Consider the following 14,153-nt stretch of genomic DNA (forward strand, 5'->3'; position numbering starts at 1 on the left):
GGGGGAAAAAGCTCGCTTGGTCAATGAAAGGGGCCTATCTTTACCACGTGACAGATCATTCAGATATACCTACCTTTGAACACCTTCAAGCCTACTCAAGTAGCTCTTTAAACACAAATTTCTTGAAAAAGTCTGAACAGATTTATGCCCAATAATGAAAAGCGAGCTTTCCGAGTAAAGTTTTAACTCTGTCAGATTTGGTGTAACTCTGTTCAACTGTTTTTTCTGCTGCTGGAGTGCAAACATTCCTTTTGGAATTATCCTGTGAAATCAATGTTTTTGGACCCCCCCCCCCCTTTTTTTTGGCCTCCACTTTCTGGATCGATGCAAAACTTTCTGGGAAGTTGCTGAGATGGATGAAATTTTCTGGAAAGTTTCATGCTAATTTGTCAAATGGTGCCAAAGCTGTCAGCTAAACAAAAAACGCTCTTTCTATGGGAACTCTGTCCTAACCAGTGGCGGCCGGTGCAGGTAAGTGCATTGGGGCGGTTGGGTGAGGCACGGTTGGGCAAGAGGTGAAGACGACAGATGATGGAATAGGTATTATTTATTTATTTAATTATACCTATTCCATCGTCTGTCGACTTCCCCCCCTGCCACCCCTCCCCATCTCCGGCTCACCGCTTCACCACTTTTACCTGTGCCAGCCACTGCTGGTCCTAACTATAACTACACTGTGGCACTCACCTGTGAGGGTATCCAGGCGTAGGAGCAGGTGTGTAAGGAATGGGCCTCACACAGTTAGCTGAAGAGTTATTTCTTCAGCTTCAGCTGGGAAATTCAAGCAGTGAGGCGGAGGCTTTGATGTGTTGAGGGAGGTCGTTCCAGCTTTTGGGTGCAATGTAGGAGAATCAGCTGCCTCCAGTTCTGCTGTTGTGGATGCGCGGTGTGTGAGGGAGTGAAAAGTGTGGCTGAGCACAGGTGTTTGCTCATCTGGTGAAAGTGCATGCAGTTGTTCAAGTATTTTGGTCCAATGTTGTGCAGTGCTTTGCACATGTGTGGGAAGAGTGTCAATTGGCTGTGTTTGTGTATTGGGAGTCAGTGGAGCTCTCTGAGGCATGGAGTGATGAGCGTGCTACAAGGGAGGCTGAAGATGAGTTTTGCTGCAGCTTTCCGGATGGTTTGGAGTCTTCTTAGGAGCTGGTTGGAGATCCCAGTGTAGAGTGCATTGCCATAGTCGAGTCTACTAGTGATGAGTGCCTGTGTGACACTACATCTGGTGTTCTTCGGCAGTCATTTGATAATCTTGCGTAGTATGCGTAGGATGTGAAAGCAGGGGGAGCTGACTGCGATGATTTCTGCTATCATGATGAATTTATAATTGTGGATGTTTCCCAGGTTTCTGGTGTGGCTGGGGATTTTGGTGTGCATCAGAGCTCTGGCGGTCACCAGGTTGAGTCCCATGGCCATTTTTTTTTTCGAAGACCAGTACTTCGGTCTTGCCGGAGTTGAGCTTCAGGCAGTTGGGCTCCATTCTGCTACTGTGATTATGCGGTTGTAGGAATCGTTTCTTATGGTAGTAATCTTGTCCGACAGAGCCGGGATGAGTTGGGTGATATGGGAGATATGATGTTCATGACGTGGGATCTGATGATGTTGGCAAGCAGAGCCATATAGATGTTCAACAAGGTGAATGCTATAAGACCAGAAATTGTCGTCAAGCATGGTGTGGGCATAATGATCTCTGGGCACACTCCACTTGTTGACATTTCAGTAGACTAACAACTTAGTTTTACAAAGGAGCAACCGGAAAGGTTCACCGATAACTCTGGCCGGGCGCAAATGGGCTTTGAAAGTCATTATTTAAAACAAACAAGGGGTACTGGTCGGACACCCTCCTCTCATTGTACCGTCATATACTGATTACTCACCCCTGCCATTCCCTAGTTTTCTCATCAATAATTTAACTGCAAATGTGGCAGTGATATTATCAATGACATCATAGAAGATGTCCTGAGTGATGTATTATGTGGGGTAATTAGCAGTGCATGGAGAGGACGAGAGTTATAGTTACCTTAGAGCACGAGTTATAGTTAGTTGAGATAACTACAACTATAACTGGCAAATTTCTACGTTTCTTTTAGTTTAAAACATTACGTTCTTACTGAACTTTCCTCCTAACTATAACATTATGGTAACCTTTGTTTTTTTGTGTGAATTTCTAGATTTTTTTTAACATAAAGTAATATTTTGTTACTTTAAGTAAAGTCAACTCCCGCCTGCGCCAGGCACTGCTATGAAGCCCCCCACCCCCGCAGTCAGCCGACACCACGCTATGAGGTTAGCTGCAGGCAGCGAACCCCACAATGTGCCCAGCCTTTGTCTGTGTGCCTCTCCTCTCCGAGACTTTAAATGCCCCAGGGAACCCATCCCCAGGACAAATACAATTCAACCGTGGAGGGGGCATACAACCTACCTCCCCAAGCCTTTTTGCGAACCAGGGACCCCATCCACCGGGGTCAAATTCTAAGAGGCTTGATCTGGCCCCAGGATCCCATCTCCTGGGGCTAAATATAATAAAAAAGGGTAGGAGGGACTCTCGGTCCCCCTCACTGAGACTATTTTGGCCCCGGGAACCCCATTCCCAGGGTCAATTACAATTAAACAGGAGATGGGAGTGTGCGGCCCCCTCCCAAGCCTTCTTGGGTCTTGGGTACCTCATCACCCAAGGCTTGTTCCAAATATAGGTGGATGCCCCGGTGGCACCATATTGTTGGCTATGGTGGGGCCCCGGGGCCCCAGCTGGCTTTCTGCATGGTGCAGGAGCTGGCTTTGCTCCTAACTGGAGGGATCAGTGATTGATTCCTGCTCCCTCTGGGTGGAAGCAATATCACTTCTGTTCTCCTGTTGGTGAGATCTGTAGCCAGCCCTGGGTGATCACATCTGTATCCACTCAGGCAGGTGATGGTTGGATCATGCCCCCGGGTTGTCTGGAAGGAGAGGGCTGTGTCTAGTTCTGATAGGTGAGGTCTGTATCCAGCTTGGAGGGTGCCTTGGCTGGTTAGATCTGTGTCCAGTCCTGGGAGGTGGAGACAGAATCCAGTCCTGGTTGGTGAGGTCTGTATCCAGCGTTGGGTTAGGAGGTGATGTTCGTATCCAGCCCTGGTAGCCAAGGTCTGTATCTATGCATAGGGGAGAGGACGGTATCCAGCCCTGGTAAGGCAGGCCTGCGTCTGCCATGGTAAGAGAGGCCTGTGTCTGCCCAAGTAAGGGAGGCCTGTGTCTGCCCTAGTAAGGGAGGCCTGTGTCTGCCCTGGTAATAAAGGTCTGTGTCTGCTCTGGTATGGGAGGCATGTGTCTGCCCTGGTAAGGGAGGCCTCTGTCTGCCCATGTAAGGGAGGCCTGTGTCTGCCCAGGTAAAGGAGGCCTGCGTTTGCCCTGGTAATAGAGGCCTGTGTCTGCCCTGGTACGGGAGGCCTGTGTCTGCCCTAGTAAGGGAGGCCTGTGTCTGCCCTGGTGAGAGAGGGCCTGTGTCTGTCTTGGTGAGAGAGGGCCTGGGTCTGCCCTGGGGGGAGAGGGCCGGTGTCTGCCCTGGGGTGAGAGGGCCTGTGTCTGTCCTGGTGAGAGAGACCTTTTGCCCTGTAAGGGAGGCCTGTGTCTGTCCTGGTAAGGGAGGTCTGTGTCTGCTCTGGTAAGGGAGCCCTGTGTCTGCCCTGGTAAGGGAGGCCTGTGTCTGTCCTGGTGAGAGAGGGCCTGTGTCTGCCCTGGTGAGAGAGGGCCCTGCGTTGTATTTGAATGCCTGGGAAGAGCTGGGCGCACAGCTCCAGGGAGGGACAGCTCCGCTCTGCCCTGCATAGTACAATCTGGGATTAAGGTATTAGCAGAGATCAAAGGGGAATGCGGGCTGGTGCTTAACCCTTTCACTGCCTCAGCATGAGTGAATCCTGGGAGGCTGCCTGGCCTTGTATGCAGACCCAACAGCAAAGCCGCCTTTTCATCGAACGCTCTGATGGGGTCATCTCTGGTCACTGATTCAACAGTGAGGGCCACGGCCATTATTAGTAATGGGGATTACCTTAATTAATCCAAGCATTCATTTTTCACAGGGGAAAATTATCAACCTGCTTTGTGCTGGTAAAGTCAGGCAGCTCCATGCATAACATTTCTTTGCCATTATCCCGCTGCCCTGAGCCTCTGACGCCCTCCACACAGAAGATGCGTTTGGTTCTTTGGCCCCAAATGTTTATTCATTTTTAATTCTTTCATAGCTTCATTGTGTCACTGCTTATTGCAATCAGAACACCCCTTAGCGTGTGACCCTTAAGTAACTCGTTCAATTTAAAATGATTCTGTGTAGGCCTTTCAATTTCCTAGAAACCTTCCCTAAATACTTCTGAAATTTGCTCTCAAACAAATTTTTCTCCTTCTTCTTTTTCGTTCACCCTCAACTCTTGCTTTTCAGCAGGTGAATAGAGTTCAATATGCAACTGTTTCTGGACACAACTTAAAACTGACCGTCATCACTTAGCAACATACAGGGGGGAAAACATCCCTTACAACGCAGTCATTGCAACGACCTACCTTTACAACGCAACTGCCTTTACATCGCATGCCAATGCAATGCACGCCGTTACAACACGTCACTACAGCACATGCCATTAGAACGCATACCATTAGTCGGCTATCAAAAAAGCTAAGAAAAGGTACTATTCAGACAGAATTCAAAACGCTAAATGTGCAAATTAAGAATTCTATAAAATACTCAAAGAATTTCGAAAACCAAATTGCCTAGAAGGAACTCATCCTGTTACTCAAGATTTCACAGACAAACTGGCAAATCTTTACACGGACAAAGCAGACAAGTTGGACTCGTACTTAAAACAGAAACAAAGCACCAGCACTAACCCTTGTACAAAACAACCATCCAAGAATGCTCTAATCAACCCTCTACGTTCTTTCCAACACATCTCACACAATGAATATTTGGACCTGGTCAAAGCAAGCAGGCCTGCCGGCAGCCCTTCTGACCCCTGTCCGCCATAAACTTTCAAGACAATTCTTTTAACAACCTCTGCTGCCACTCCAGTAAGAAGAATCATCAACAATTCCTTCACTACCGGAATATTTTCAGAAGAACTCAAAAAGTCATACATACGCCCTTTACTGAAGAAAACAAACTTGGACCCGCTGAACCCTGACAACTACAGACCCATTACAAATGGACCATTCCTGGACAAACCGATAGAAAGAGCAGCGTTCGCCCAGATGTCACAATTCATTGAAGAGAATGACATACTTTCAGACTTCCAAACAGGATTCCATCCGAGAGGAGGCACTAAATCTGCCCTCCTTGCCATCTGGAATGACCTAAAGAATACAGTTGACCACAACAGGGTTGCTGTGCTACTCCTCTTGGTCCTCTCAGCTGCCTTTGACACGGTTGACCATGACACTCTGAAACAAAGACTTTATGACGCCAGCATAGAGGGAACTGCTCTAGATTGCATCCTACCTTCAAAACAGAACTAATGTCTGCCATACCCCACCTTTCTCGTCCTAACCGTACTCCACAAAAGCAGGGGTCCCTCAAGGTTCTATCATCTCGCCCATGCTTTTCAACATCTACATGAAGTCTTTACCGGTACTCATTAATAAATTTCACCGCGCGTGATACAACTATGCAGATGACACGCAATACTCCTTCAACTGGAATGTACCAAAGACATTGGAAAATCACCAATTTTCAGCTGTCTCAGAGCCGTGGATCAATGGATGACTTGGAGCCATCTCAAATTGAATGCTTCAAAAACTGAAATACTCACGTGTGGCGATTGGAAACATTACAACCCATTTGCCGCATGGCCTGATGAACTGGGATCACTGCCTAAAGTATCGAAGGAAGTAAGAAACCTCGAAATGACCATGGACTCCAAGCTGTCGATGAATGCCCAAGTGGACAAACTAGCAAGATCAAGCTTTGCTACTATAAAACCGCTGCGACAAATTTTCCCTCATTTGGGATTTCCACACAAGGTCCAAGCGACCATCTCCCTTGTTCTATCCAAACTCGATTACGCCAATAGCCTCTACCACGGATCACCTTTAACGATCATGAAAAGACTACAACGGATTCAGAACTCGGCTGCCAGACTACTCTTGTATATCAAACCACGAGACCACATCTCCCCTGCCTTGAAAGCCCTGCATTGGTTACCGGTTCACAGAAGATCCACGTTCAAGCTGCTTTGTATCACCCACAAAGCACTACATGGAATAGGACCGCTCTTCATCAGGAATGAAATCACCAAACACATTGAACAAAGGAACCTCCGCTCTAAAGAAGAATCACGCCTCAAAATCCCACCATACAAGAAAAAAACCATGGGTGGCACATCCGTCTCTGTTCAAGCAGCCAAGCTATGGAACTCTTTACCCCCCAACATAAGGTCCACTGACAAACACCTTATCTTCAGAAAACTACTCAAGATTTGTCTCTTCCCCACATAAGCACCATACGGAAACAGAAATTTACAGCATATCCCTCTGTATATAAGCATTTGTTTTCACTATAGATATGTCCCTATTTTTGTTTATTACTTTATAAAACATGTAAAATAATTATGTTGTTCAGAGAAAAGAAAAAAAAGAAAATAATAATAATAATAATATTAATCAGTAAATAAAAATCATCTTTGGTCTACATGTACATACTTCCATTGTGCATCTATGTACCTTCCATGTACTTCGATCTGTGTGTCTGTTACTTTTCTCCTGAAAAAGCATATCCAATGCACTACCCTATTTCTCATCCTGTGCCTCTATCAATATATTTAATCCGAATATACTTACTTCCTGTATGTATCTTTATACTTTCAATGTACTTATGGATCTATATATTTATCACTTTCTTCTAATTTAGCATTTTCAATGCACTACCGTATTTCTCAGCCTATACTTCGCTCAATATATCTTCTAGCCCAACCTTCTGACTCATCTCAAACTTTTTTCTACTACTCCTTCCAATGCACTACCCTATCTCTCATCCTATACATCTATTAATATATCCTTTACATCCACTCTCTCATTTATCCCAAACCCCATACCACAACTATGATCGCCCAAATAACCCTTTCTAGACTCTCCCCTGCTCTACCCCTCCTTGCATCATCTGACACCTCTTTTTACTACACTGATCCCCTAAAACAAATCTTTTTAAACTATCCCCTCTGACTCCTCCCCCCCAAAACTCCCTGTACTCATCCAAAAGCCTCTTCCTACTGCTAAGACCTAAAAAAAAAAAATTTTAAAAAAAATCCTTCACTCTTTTATCCCTCCACTATCCTTTTCAATCAAAATTAACAGACTAACATGTTCACTTCTCAAATTCCATATTCAACTATACTAATATACTGCCCAAATAACTGAATAACATATCCACTACTCAAATTACTTCATATTTATACTATACTAATTTTCAACACTAATCCTTTATGGGTTCCGGAGTGGCGTGCTACGCGCCAGAAATGCGCTTCAACACCATCCAGGGGTAACAAGTGCTATATGAATGCAAATCTTTCTTCCCCTTTTATCCATCTGTTATCCTTCTCACTCCAAGTAACAGACTAATATCCACCACTGAAATTACCTCATATTTCACCATATTAATTCACCACTAATCCTTTATAGGCTTCCCGAATAGCGTGCGTCAACAAGCGATAAATAAATACAAACCTTTGTCCTCCTCTATCCTTCTGCTATCATTCCAAATCCAAATAACTGACTAACCTATCCACCACTTAAAATGTACTTGCATGTTTCACTATACTAATTCAACACTAATCCTCTATGGGTCCCGGAGTAGCATGCTACTCGCCGAAAAATCGCTTCGACGCCTCGTCAGGGGTAGTAAGCACTATATAAATGCAATTACAATACAATACAATTACAACTCATGCCTTTAAAGCATTATAGGGTAAGTAATTGAGATTTTTATAGTATTAGGGTGGGTATGGGCTTTGGGGTACATGGTATTAGTAATTTTTATCCCTACACTATCCAGCACTTACCCTACTGTTGCACTCACTGGAGTGGGAATAGTCATTTTTACCCCTACACTATCCAAAACGTACGCAACTGTTGTCCAAAAAGCATTATGCGTTGTAATGGTATGCGTTGTGATGGTATGCGTTGTATTGAAATGCGTTGTAATGATAGTTTTAAAAATGTGTTGTAGGCATACGTTGTAGAAACATGCAATGTAATGGTAGTTGCGATGTAAAGACTGCGTTGTAATTGCATGCGTTGTAACATCATATATTCCATACAGGGTTCTGTCACATATTCTCCACTTAAAATCAAATTTCAACATTTAATACCCACTCAGTCAATTGTGGCTAAATGCCTCAGCATAGTGCCAAGTGACAAATCCCCCAAAGAATACTAAGCCAGGAGGGGAATCCATCATTGAAATGCTGCCTGTGGTGCCATCTCTAGAGGAGAGGGGATTGCACTGGTTGATTCATCTCTGGTCTTTCAACATGGTGCCCTGCCAAATGTTCTCTCAGGAAGAAATCACTTTATAAATGTCTGTGGAGCCTCCTGAGTACAGTACCATTTTTTAATAGTTAAGATTTTGAAATCAAATGTCACAATTTTCATGTGCTGTTTGAAGTACCTATATGCACTTTTCTAGCACTTGCACTTTATTCTTTGCTCAGAATTAATGTAGAAAGTTTTAAGTATCTATATGTACTTTCTCGGCATCTGCACTTTATTAATTCTCTGCCTAGAACTCTTATTTCCTTCTACGGTGGGAAACAACCTTTACAAAGCAACCATTACATCGCACTACACTTACAACACAGTCATTAAATCGCAAAATCCCTTACAACGCATGTCACTACAACGCAGGCATTACAACGCATACTATTACAATGCATGACACTACATCGCATTTCACTACAACGCAGGCATTATCACGCATACCATTACAACGCATACCATTAAAACGCATACCATTGGAGTTAGAATCGTAATTTTTAACCCCTACTTTATCCAACACTGACCCTACTGTTGCACCCCCTGGAGTTAGAATAGTAATTTTTACCCTATACTATCCAATACTTACCTTAAATGCAATGTAATGGTATGGTATGCATTGAAAAGGTAGTATGCGATGTAATGGAATACCATGTAAAGATAGTTTTTTAAAATGCGATGTAGTGTCATGCGATGTAATGGAATGCGTTGTATTGGATGTTGCGATGTAAAAACTGAGTTGTAAGTGCATGCGTTGTAAATGCGTGCGTTGTAACGTCATGCATTCTTCTACCATATGAAACTTCAATGTAGTGACTATTAGGCCAGGCACTAAAAACACTTTTTCTTTTAAATGCACTGAATAGTAGGCTTTGGATTTTTATTGTATTTTATTCAACAAATTGAGAAACTGGTTTCATACTATAAAGATAAAATGTTATTTATTATGACTACCACGTGGCAAATTATGGAATGAATAATTGTAATTGTGTTGACCTAACATGTATGAACTGTTTAATCTTGTATCTTTTATGGTCTGTTTTTAAACCGAATAAAGATTAATGAAGGCGTACAGTACCTGGAGGTGGCTGACAATGCAGTACTCCTGGGCATCCTGGAGCCCACAGGTGGAGGTGGCGCTGAGGCTCTGCGCCCGGCCAATGAGAAGGTTCCCTGTCGCTGGGTAGCAGCTCCCATCGGTGCAGCCTTGTTGTAGAAGGTCCGGGTCCTCTTGAAGATCGGGTTCCTCTTCGGTTGTGGATCCCAAGACGTGAACTGCGAAGAAAACATATAGGCTGTTAGAATTAGGGAAAGTAACCCAAACTGTTCACACCCGAAGCAAAGGTACCTGGCCAACTTATTTATTCATTTGGTGAAAAGTGTTTTGGATTTTTATAATAGAGAAATAGGAGCAATTGCCTTCAGTATAGTGACTATCTTCAAGACACGGAGGAGACGAGGTGTGGCCTTTTTTACACCACACTCCACTGATATTTCATGGTAAGGAAAAGATGAACTAATTTATAAATGAACTAAGAGGTTCTCCAGCTAAACTCCTCTTTTGATTCATGCCAGATATAAAAGTAGCCTGCCCAAAAATAATAATTTCTTTACTATTTATGTATTTCACATCTTTCTATGGTGTGGGCCTAGCCACATTGCAACAGAGCATTTTACAGACAACATAGATGAAAAAGAACATTACATAAGAACAGTCTGTAAAAGCAAGTGAAGATCTGGAGGATTAGTTCAGAAGGTGGAGTCTAAAAACATCAAGTCTTCCAGAAAGTGAGAAGGCCCAGATTTTGCCTGATGTGATCTGGAAGATTCTTGGAGGTGGGCAAAAGAAGGCCCGTTTTGCTGTTTTAGATTTCTTGCTTCAGGGATTTCTAGAAGAATGTGCCTGCTGCCTCTGGTAGATCCTTGTCCTCATGTGAATTGGTGCTTGTTCTTCTGGTGGGCGGGGAAGGACAGTGTGAGTTGCGTTGCGCATGATGCAATCGTGAACTCAATTCTTGCTTCGAGTGAAGATGTTTCACTAGACGGGCAGGTGCAGGGAGTACGGCGCATAGGGGGTGTGACTGTGTAGTAGGGTTTGAAGGCCTGCTAGGATAACTTTTCCTCAATCCAATGTGTGAGAATCACTGCCCGGATGGTGGATCTGAAGTCTGTCTGATGGGTGTTGTTTTTAGCTTCCTGAGCAGATGGATTTGGGAGGAAGACGACTTTCTTGGTCTGGCAATGTAGTCATTTAAGGTGACCTTTTGGTTACTGAAGAAACTGAGCCACTGTGGTACCATTGACGGGCAGATGCCTAGGGGTTCTACATCACTTTGCCCTTTGTGACTGGCAGTGGGGATTCTGTAGAAAACAGTAGAAGGAATTCTGGGCCAGATGTACAAAGTGTTTTTGTGGTTGCAAATGCTCTGATCCATCTAAACAGCACTGCTGACCTTCTAATATGCTGCTGCCACCCGTCTATCGAACATGACACTGCCGGCAGTCCACCTACCATGGTCCTTCTAACGTGACACTGCCACCCGTCCATCTAACACAACTCTGCCACCCATCCAGGGGAGGGTGGTAACAACCGTAGATTTTACCCCCAGCTTAACTTTTCAAACAAGGATAATTTTTTTATGGAAATTTATTTAGATGAGTATAAAACCGTACACCCAATGAGGACAGCCAAGAACCCGAAGAAAGTGCGGTATAAAATCCAACAGTGGCTTTTTAAACAAAAAACTCAATTGTTCACATTTTATGGTATCCCCCGGATAAATGGCTCTACAAGATTGTCTGACCTCTACACCAGGGAGGACAAGTTGTTGCAAACCCGCGTATTAAAGAAATGGAAGGAGAATGGGTAAAGGCAAGTGAGAGACTTTCTTAACTCAGATTCTTGGAAAATGTGGCCCGAAATAACGAAAGGGTTTATTTATTTATTTATTTATTTATGCAATTTTATATAGCGCGGACTTTACCCGAAGGCGTCAGAGCGCTTCACAATAGGAACAGAAAAAACATTACACGAACAACAGATTGCAAAAGCAAACGTTACGTTACATACGGTAAAGGGATAATTGCTAACAAACAACAATACATGAGGTAGTAAAAATTGTGAGCAACTAAAAATACATGAGGTAGTAAAAAGTGCACAGGAGGAAAAAGTGACAAGTGTGCAGGCTACAAGAGAAAACAAAGTATAATTTGAGGTATGATACTGCAATATATGCTAGACACTCGGGCACAAGAACAAACGTTACGTAGGCAAAGGTGGCACTTGTGCAAGTATCAAAGGTAAAAAACATGTGAGAGGAAGCAAACCGTGTGTTACAGGGGCAAAGTGGTGAGTGCAAGTTGCAAGAGGGTACCAAACACAAGTACATGGATAATACTGCAATAAAAGGCAAACACTCTAACCACAAGAACAATCTGGGAAGGCACTTCCATGGTCATGGAAAATAGACATTTTCAGTAGTGGAAGGTCTTCCTTCAGATAAAAGAGAGGACGTGAGTTACTTTTGGAGGTGTCTCTGGAGGAGGAGAATTTTGAGGTCCCTTTTAAAGGCCTGGCGGAGGCGGTGGTCCGGAGCTGAGGCGGAAAGGAGTTCCTGATTCTCACTGCGTTGCCTGAAAAGGATTGGGCCATCGTTCTTTCCTTGTTTATCCAAATCAAGCATTTTTTTAGAAAGTGTCGACTGCAGAGCGTTAAGAGTAAGTTTAGAACTCAGCGAAGTACTAGAAGTTACGGACAAGCGGTCAGTAAGCACTTGGGTGAAAATCTTTAATGATAATAAATCCACCGCTGTCTATGAAAAAGCTCGAGATGAATGGCGGGAAAAGGCGGCCTGCAGATCTCTAGAGCAGTGTGGAATAGAATTAACAAAGTGAACACAACAACACTCAGAGATGCCAATTTTAAGAGAATGCAATTTTACACAAAATGGATAATATATAGGACTCCGTAATTTCTACATATTATATATCCTCAGATTGAGGATAGGTGTTTTAGCTGCTCCAGGGAGGAGGGAGGCATCTGGTCATATATTGTCTGGGACTGTCCGAAGATCAAGGACCTATGGGAAGAAATTGTGAAATATCTCAGAACGACTACAGGCCAAGCTCTCACTATCGATAATTACTCACTACATTGCAGTTCTGGGATGCTATCCAAATACAACGATGAACAAAATGCAAGAGGAGTGTTTATTTATATTTATATCAACCCTGGTGGCAAGATCATTAATCCTTCAAAACTGGAACAGTAACACTGTACCCACCTTCCAAGCCTGGAGTGCTAAACGCCATAAAGTTAAAGAGCTAGAGAGACGTTACGCTTTAAGATCAGGGGGGCATATTATCAAGGGGGTTTATCTCCGCTTTTTTGGCTTTAAAAGCCAAGAAAGCGGAGATAAAACTATCTCCCTATTACCTAGCTGCCGCTAACACCAGTTAGCGACAGCTAGTAGGAGATAGCGACCATCTTGGGCCCCGCTTTGCATGTCAGTGAAATTTATCACTAATGACATGCAAAGTGGGCGTGCCAATATGTTAGCGACTGGAAACAGTCGCTAACATCGCTATCTCCTATTACCAACTTTTGGAGATATTCGCGCTAAGCGCGAATATCTCCAAAAGCTAACACCTGCCCTGAGCAGTTCTTAGCCATGTTATCCAATGGGAGGTGGATAACATGGCTAAGAGCATTCGCTCGGTAATGCATGAATATCGCTGAATTTTCAGCGAAATTCATGCATTGCGGCCGATTTTTATCGCATTTGCGATAAACCTTGGTAATACCAAGGTTTATTTGCAATAAAAATCGCCGCAGCTTAGCGGTAAATTTTTGTCTCTAACCAAGCAATAGCGATAATTATCGCTATTGCTTGGTAATATGCCCCAGGGTCTCTTACGAAATACAAGAAACGCTAGAATTCCATAGGAAATTAGTCTGTGACCTGGGTGAAAATAATGTTTTATTTTTATAAGAAATTGTGCAATTTCCTACTCTCTTCTGCTGTTTCTGGTTTTAAATACTCTTAAGATTGATCTATGTTTCTGGTACGATGTCAACCATATTTGTAACTGAGCACTTATGCACTTTACTTTGTATATGTATATTGAATCATGAATTCAACTCTCAATAAAAAAACAAATTTAAAAAACAACACTGCCAACCTCCTGACTAACACAACACTGCTGCTCAACTAACACGTCACTGCCACCCGTCCATCTAACATGACACTGCCACCCTTCCATCTAATACAAGACTGCCACTCATCCACCTAACACAACACTGCTGCCCATCTAATACAACACTGCCAGCCATCCACCTAACACAACACTGCTTCCCTTCTAATACAACACTAGCATGACATCTTCACCCATCCTTCAAACATGACACTGCCACCCGCCCATCTAACACAACACAGCCACCCATTGATCAAACACGACACTGCCATCCGTCCATCTAACACGACACAGCCACCCATTGATCAAACACGACACTGCCACCCATTGATCAAACACAACACTGCCATCCGTCCATCTAACACGACACAGCCACCCATTGATCAAACACGACACTGCCACCCATTGATCAAACACAACACTGCCATCCGTCCATCTAACACGACACAGCCACCCATTGATCAAACACAACACTGCCACCC

At 43.7% G+C, this 14,153-nt stretch overlaps 1 protein-coding gene across 1 annotated transcript in view; it reads right to left on the reverse strand.

Moving 5' to 3' along the window:
* Nucleotides 1–14,153, reverse strand: part of LOC147693100 (laminin subunit beta-1-like) — a 381,988-nt gene that overhangs the window by 234,740 nt on the left and 133,095 nt on the right. The window contains exon 4 of the mRNA XM_086939353.1: nucleotides 9,557–9,753. Within this exon, the coding sequence (XP_086795479.1) occupies nucleotides 9,557–9,753 (197 nt within the window). The remainder of the gene's footprint in view (nucleotides 1–9,556; nucleotides 9,754–14,153) is intronic.

The sequence above is a fragment of the Lissotriton vulgaris genome, chromosome 9, assembly GCF_964263255.1.
Source record: "Lissotriton vulgaris chromosome 9, aLisVul1.2, whole genome shotgun sequence".
NCBI lineage: Eukaryota > Metazoa > Chordata > Amphibia > Caudata > Salamandridae > Lissotriton > Lissotriton vulgaris.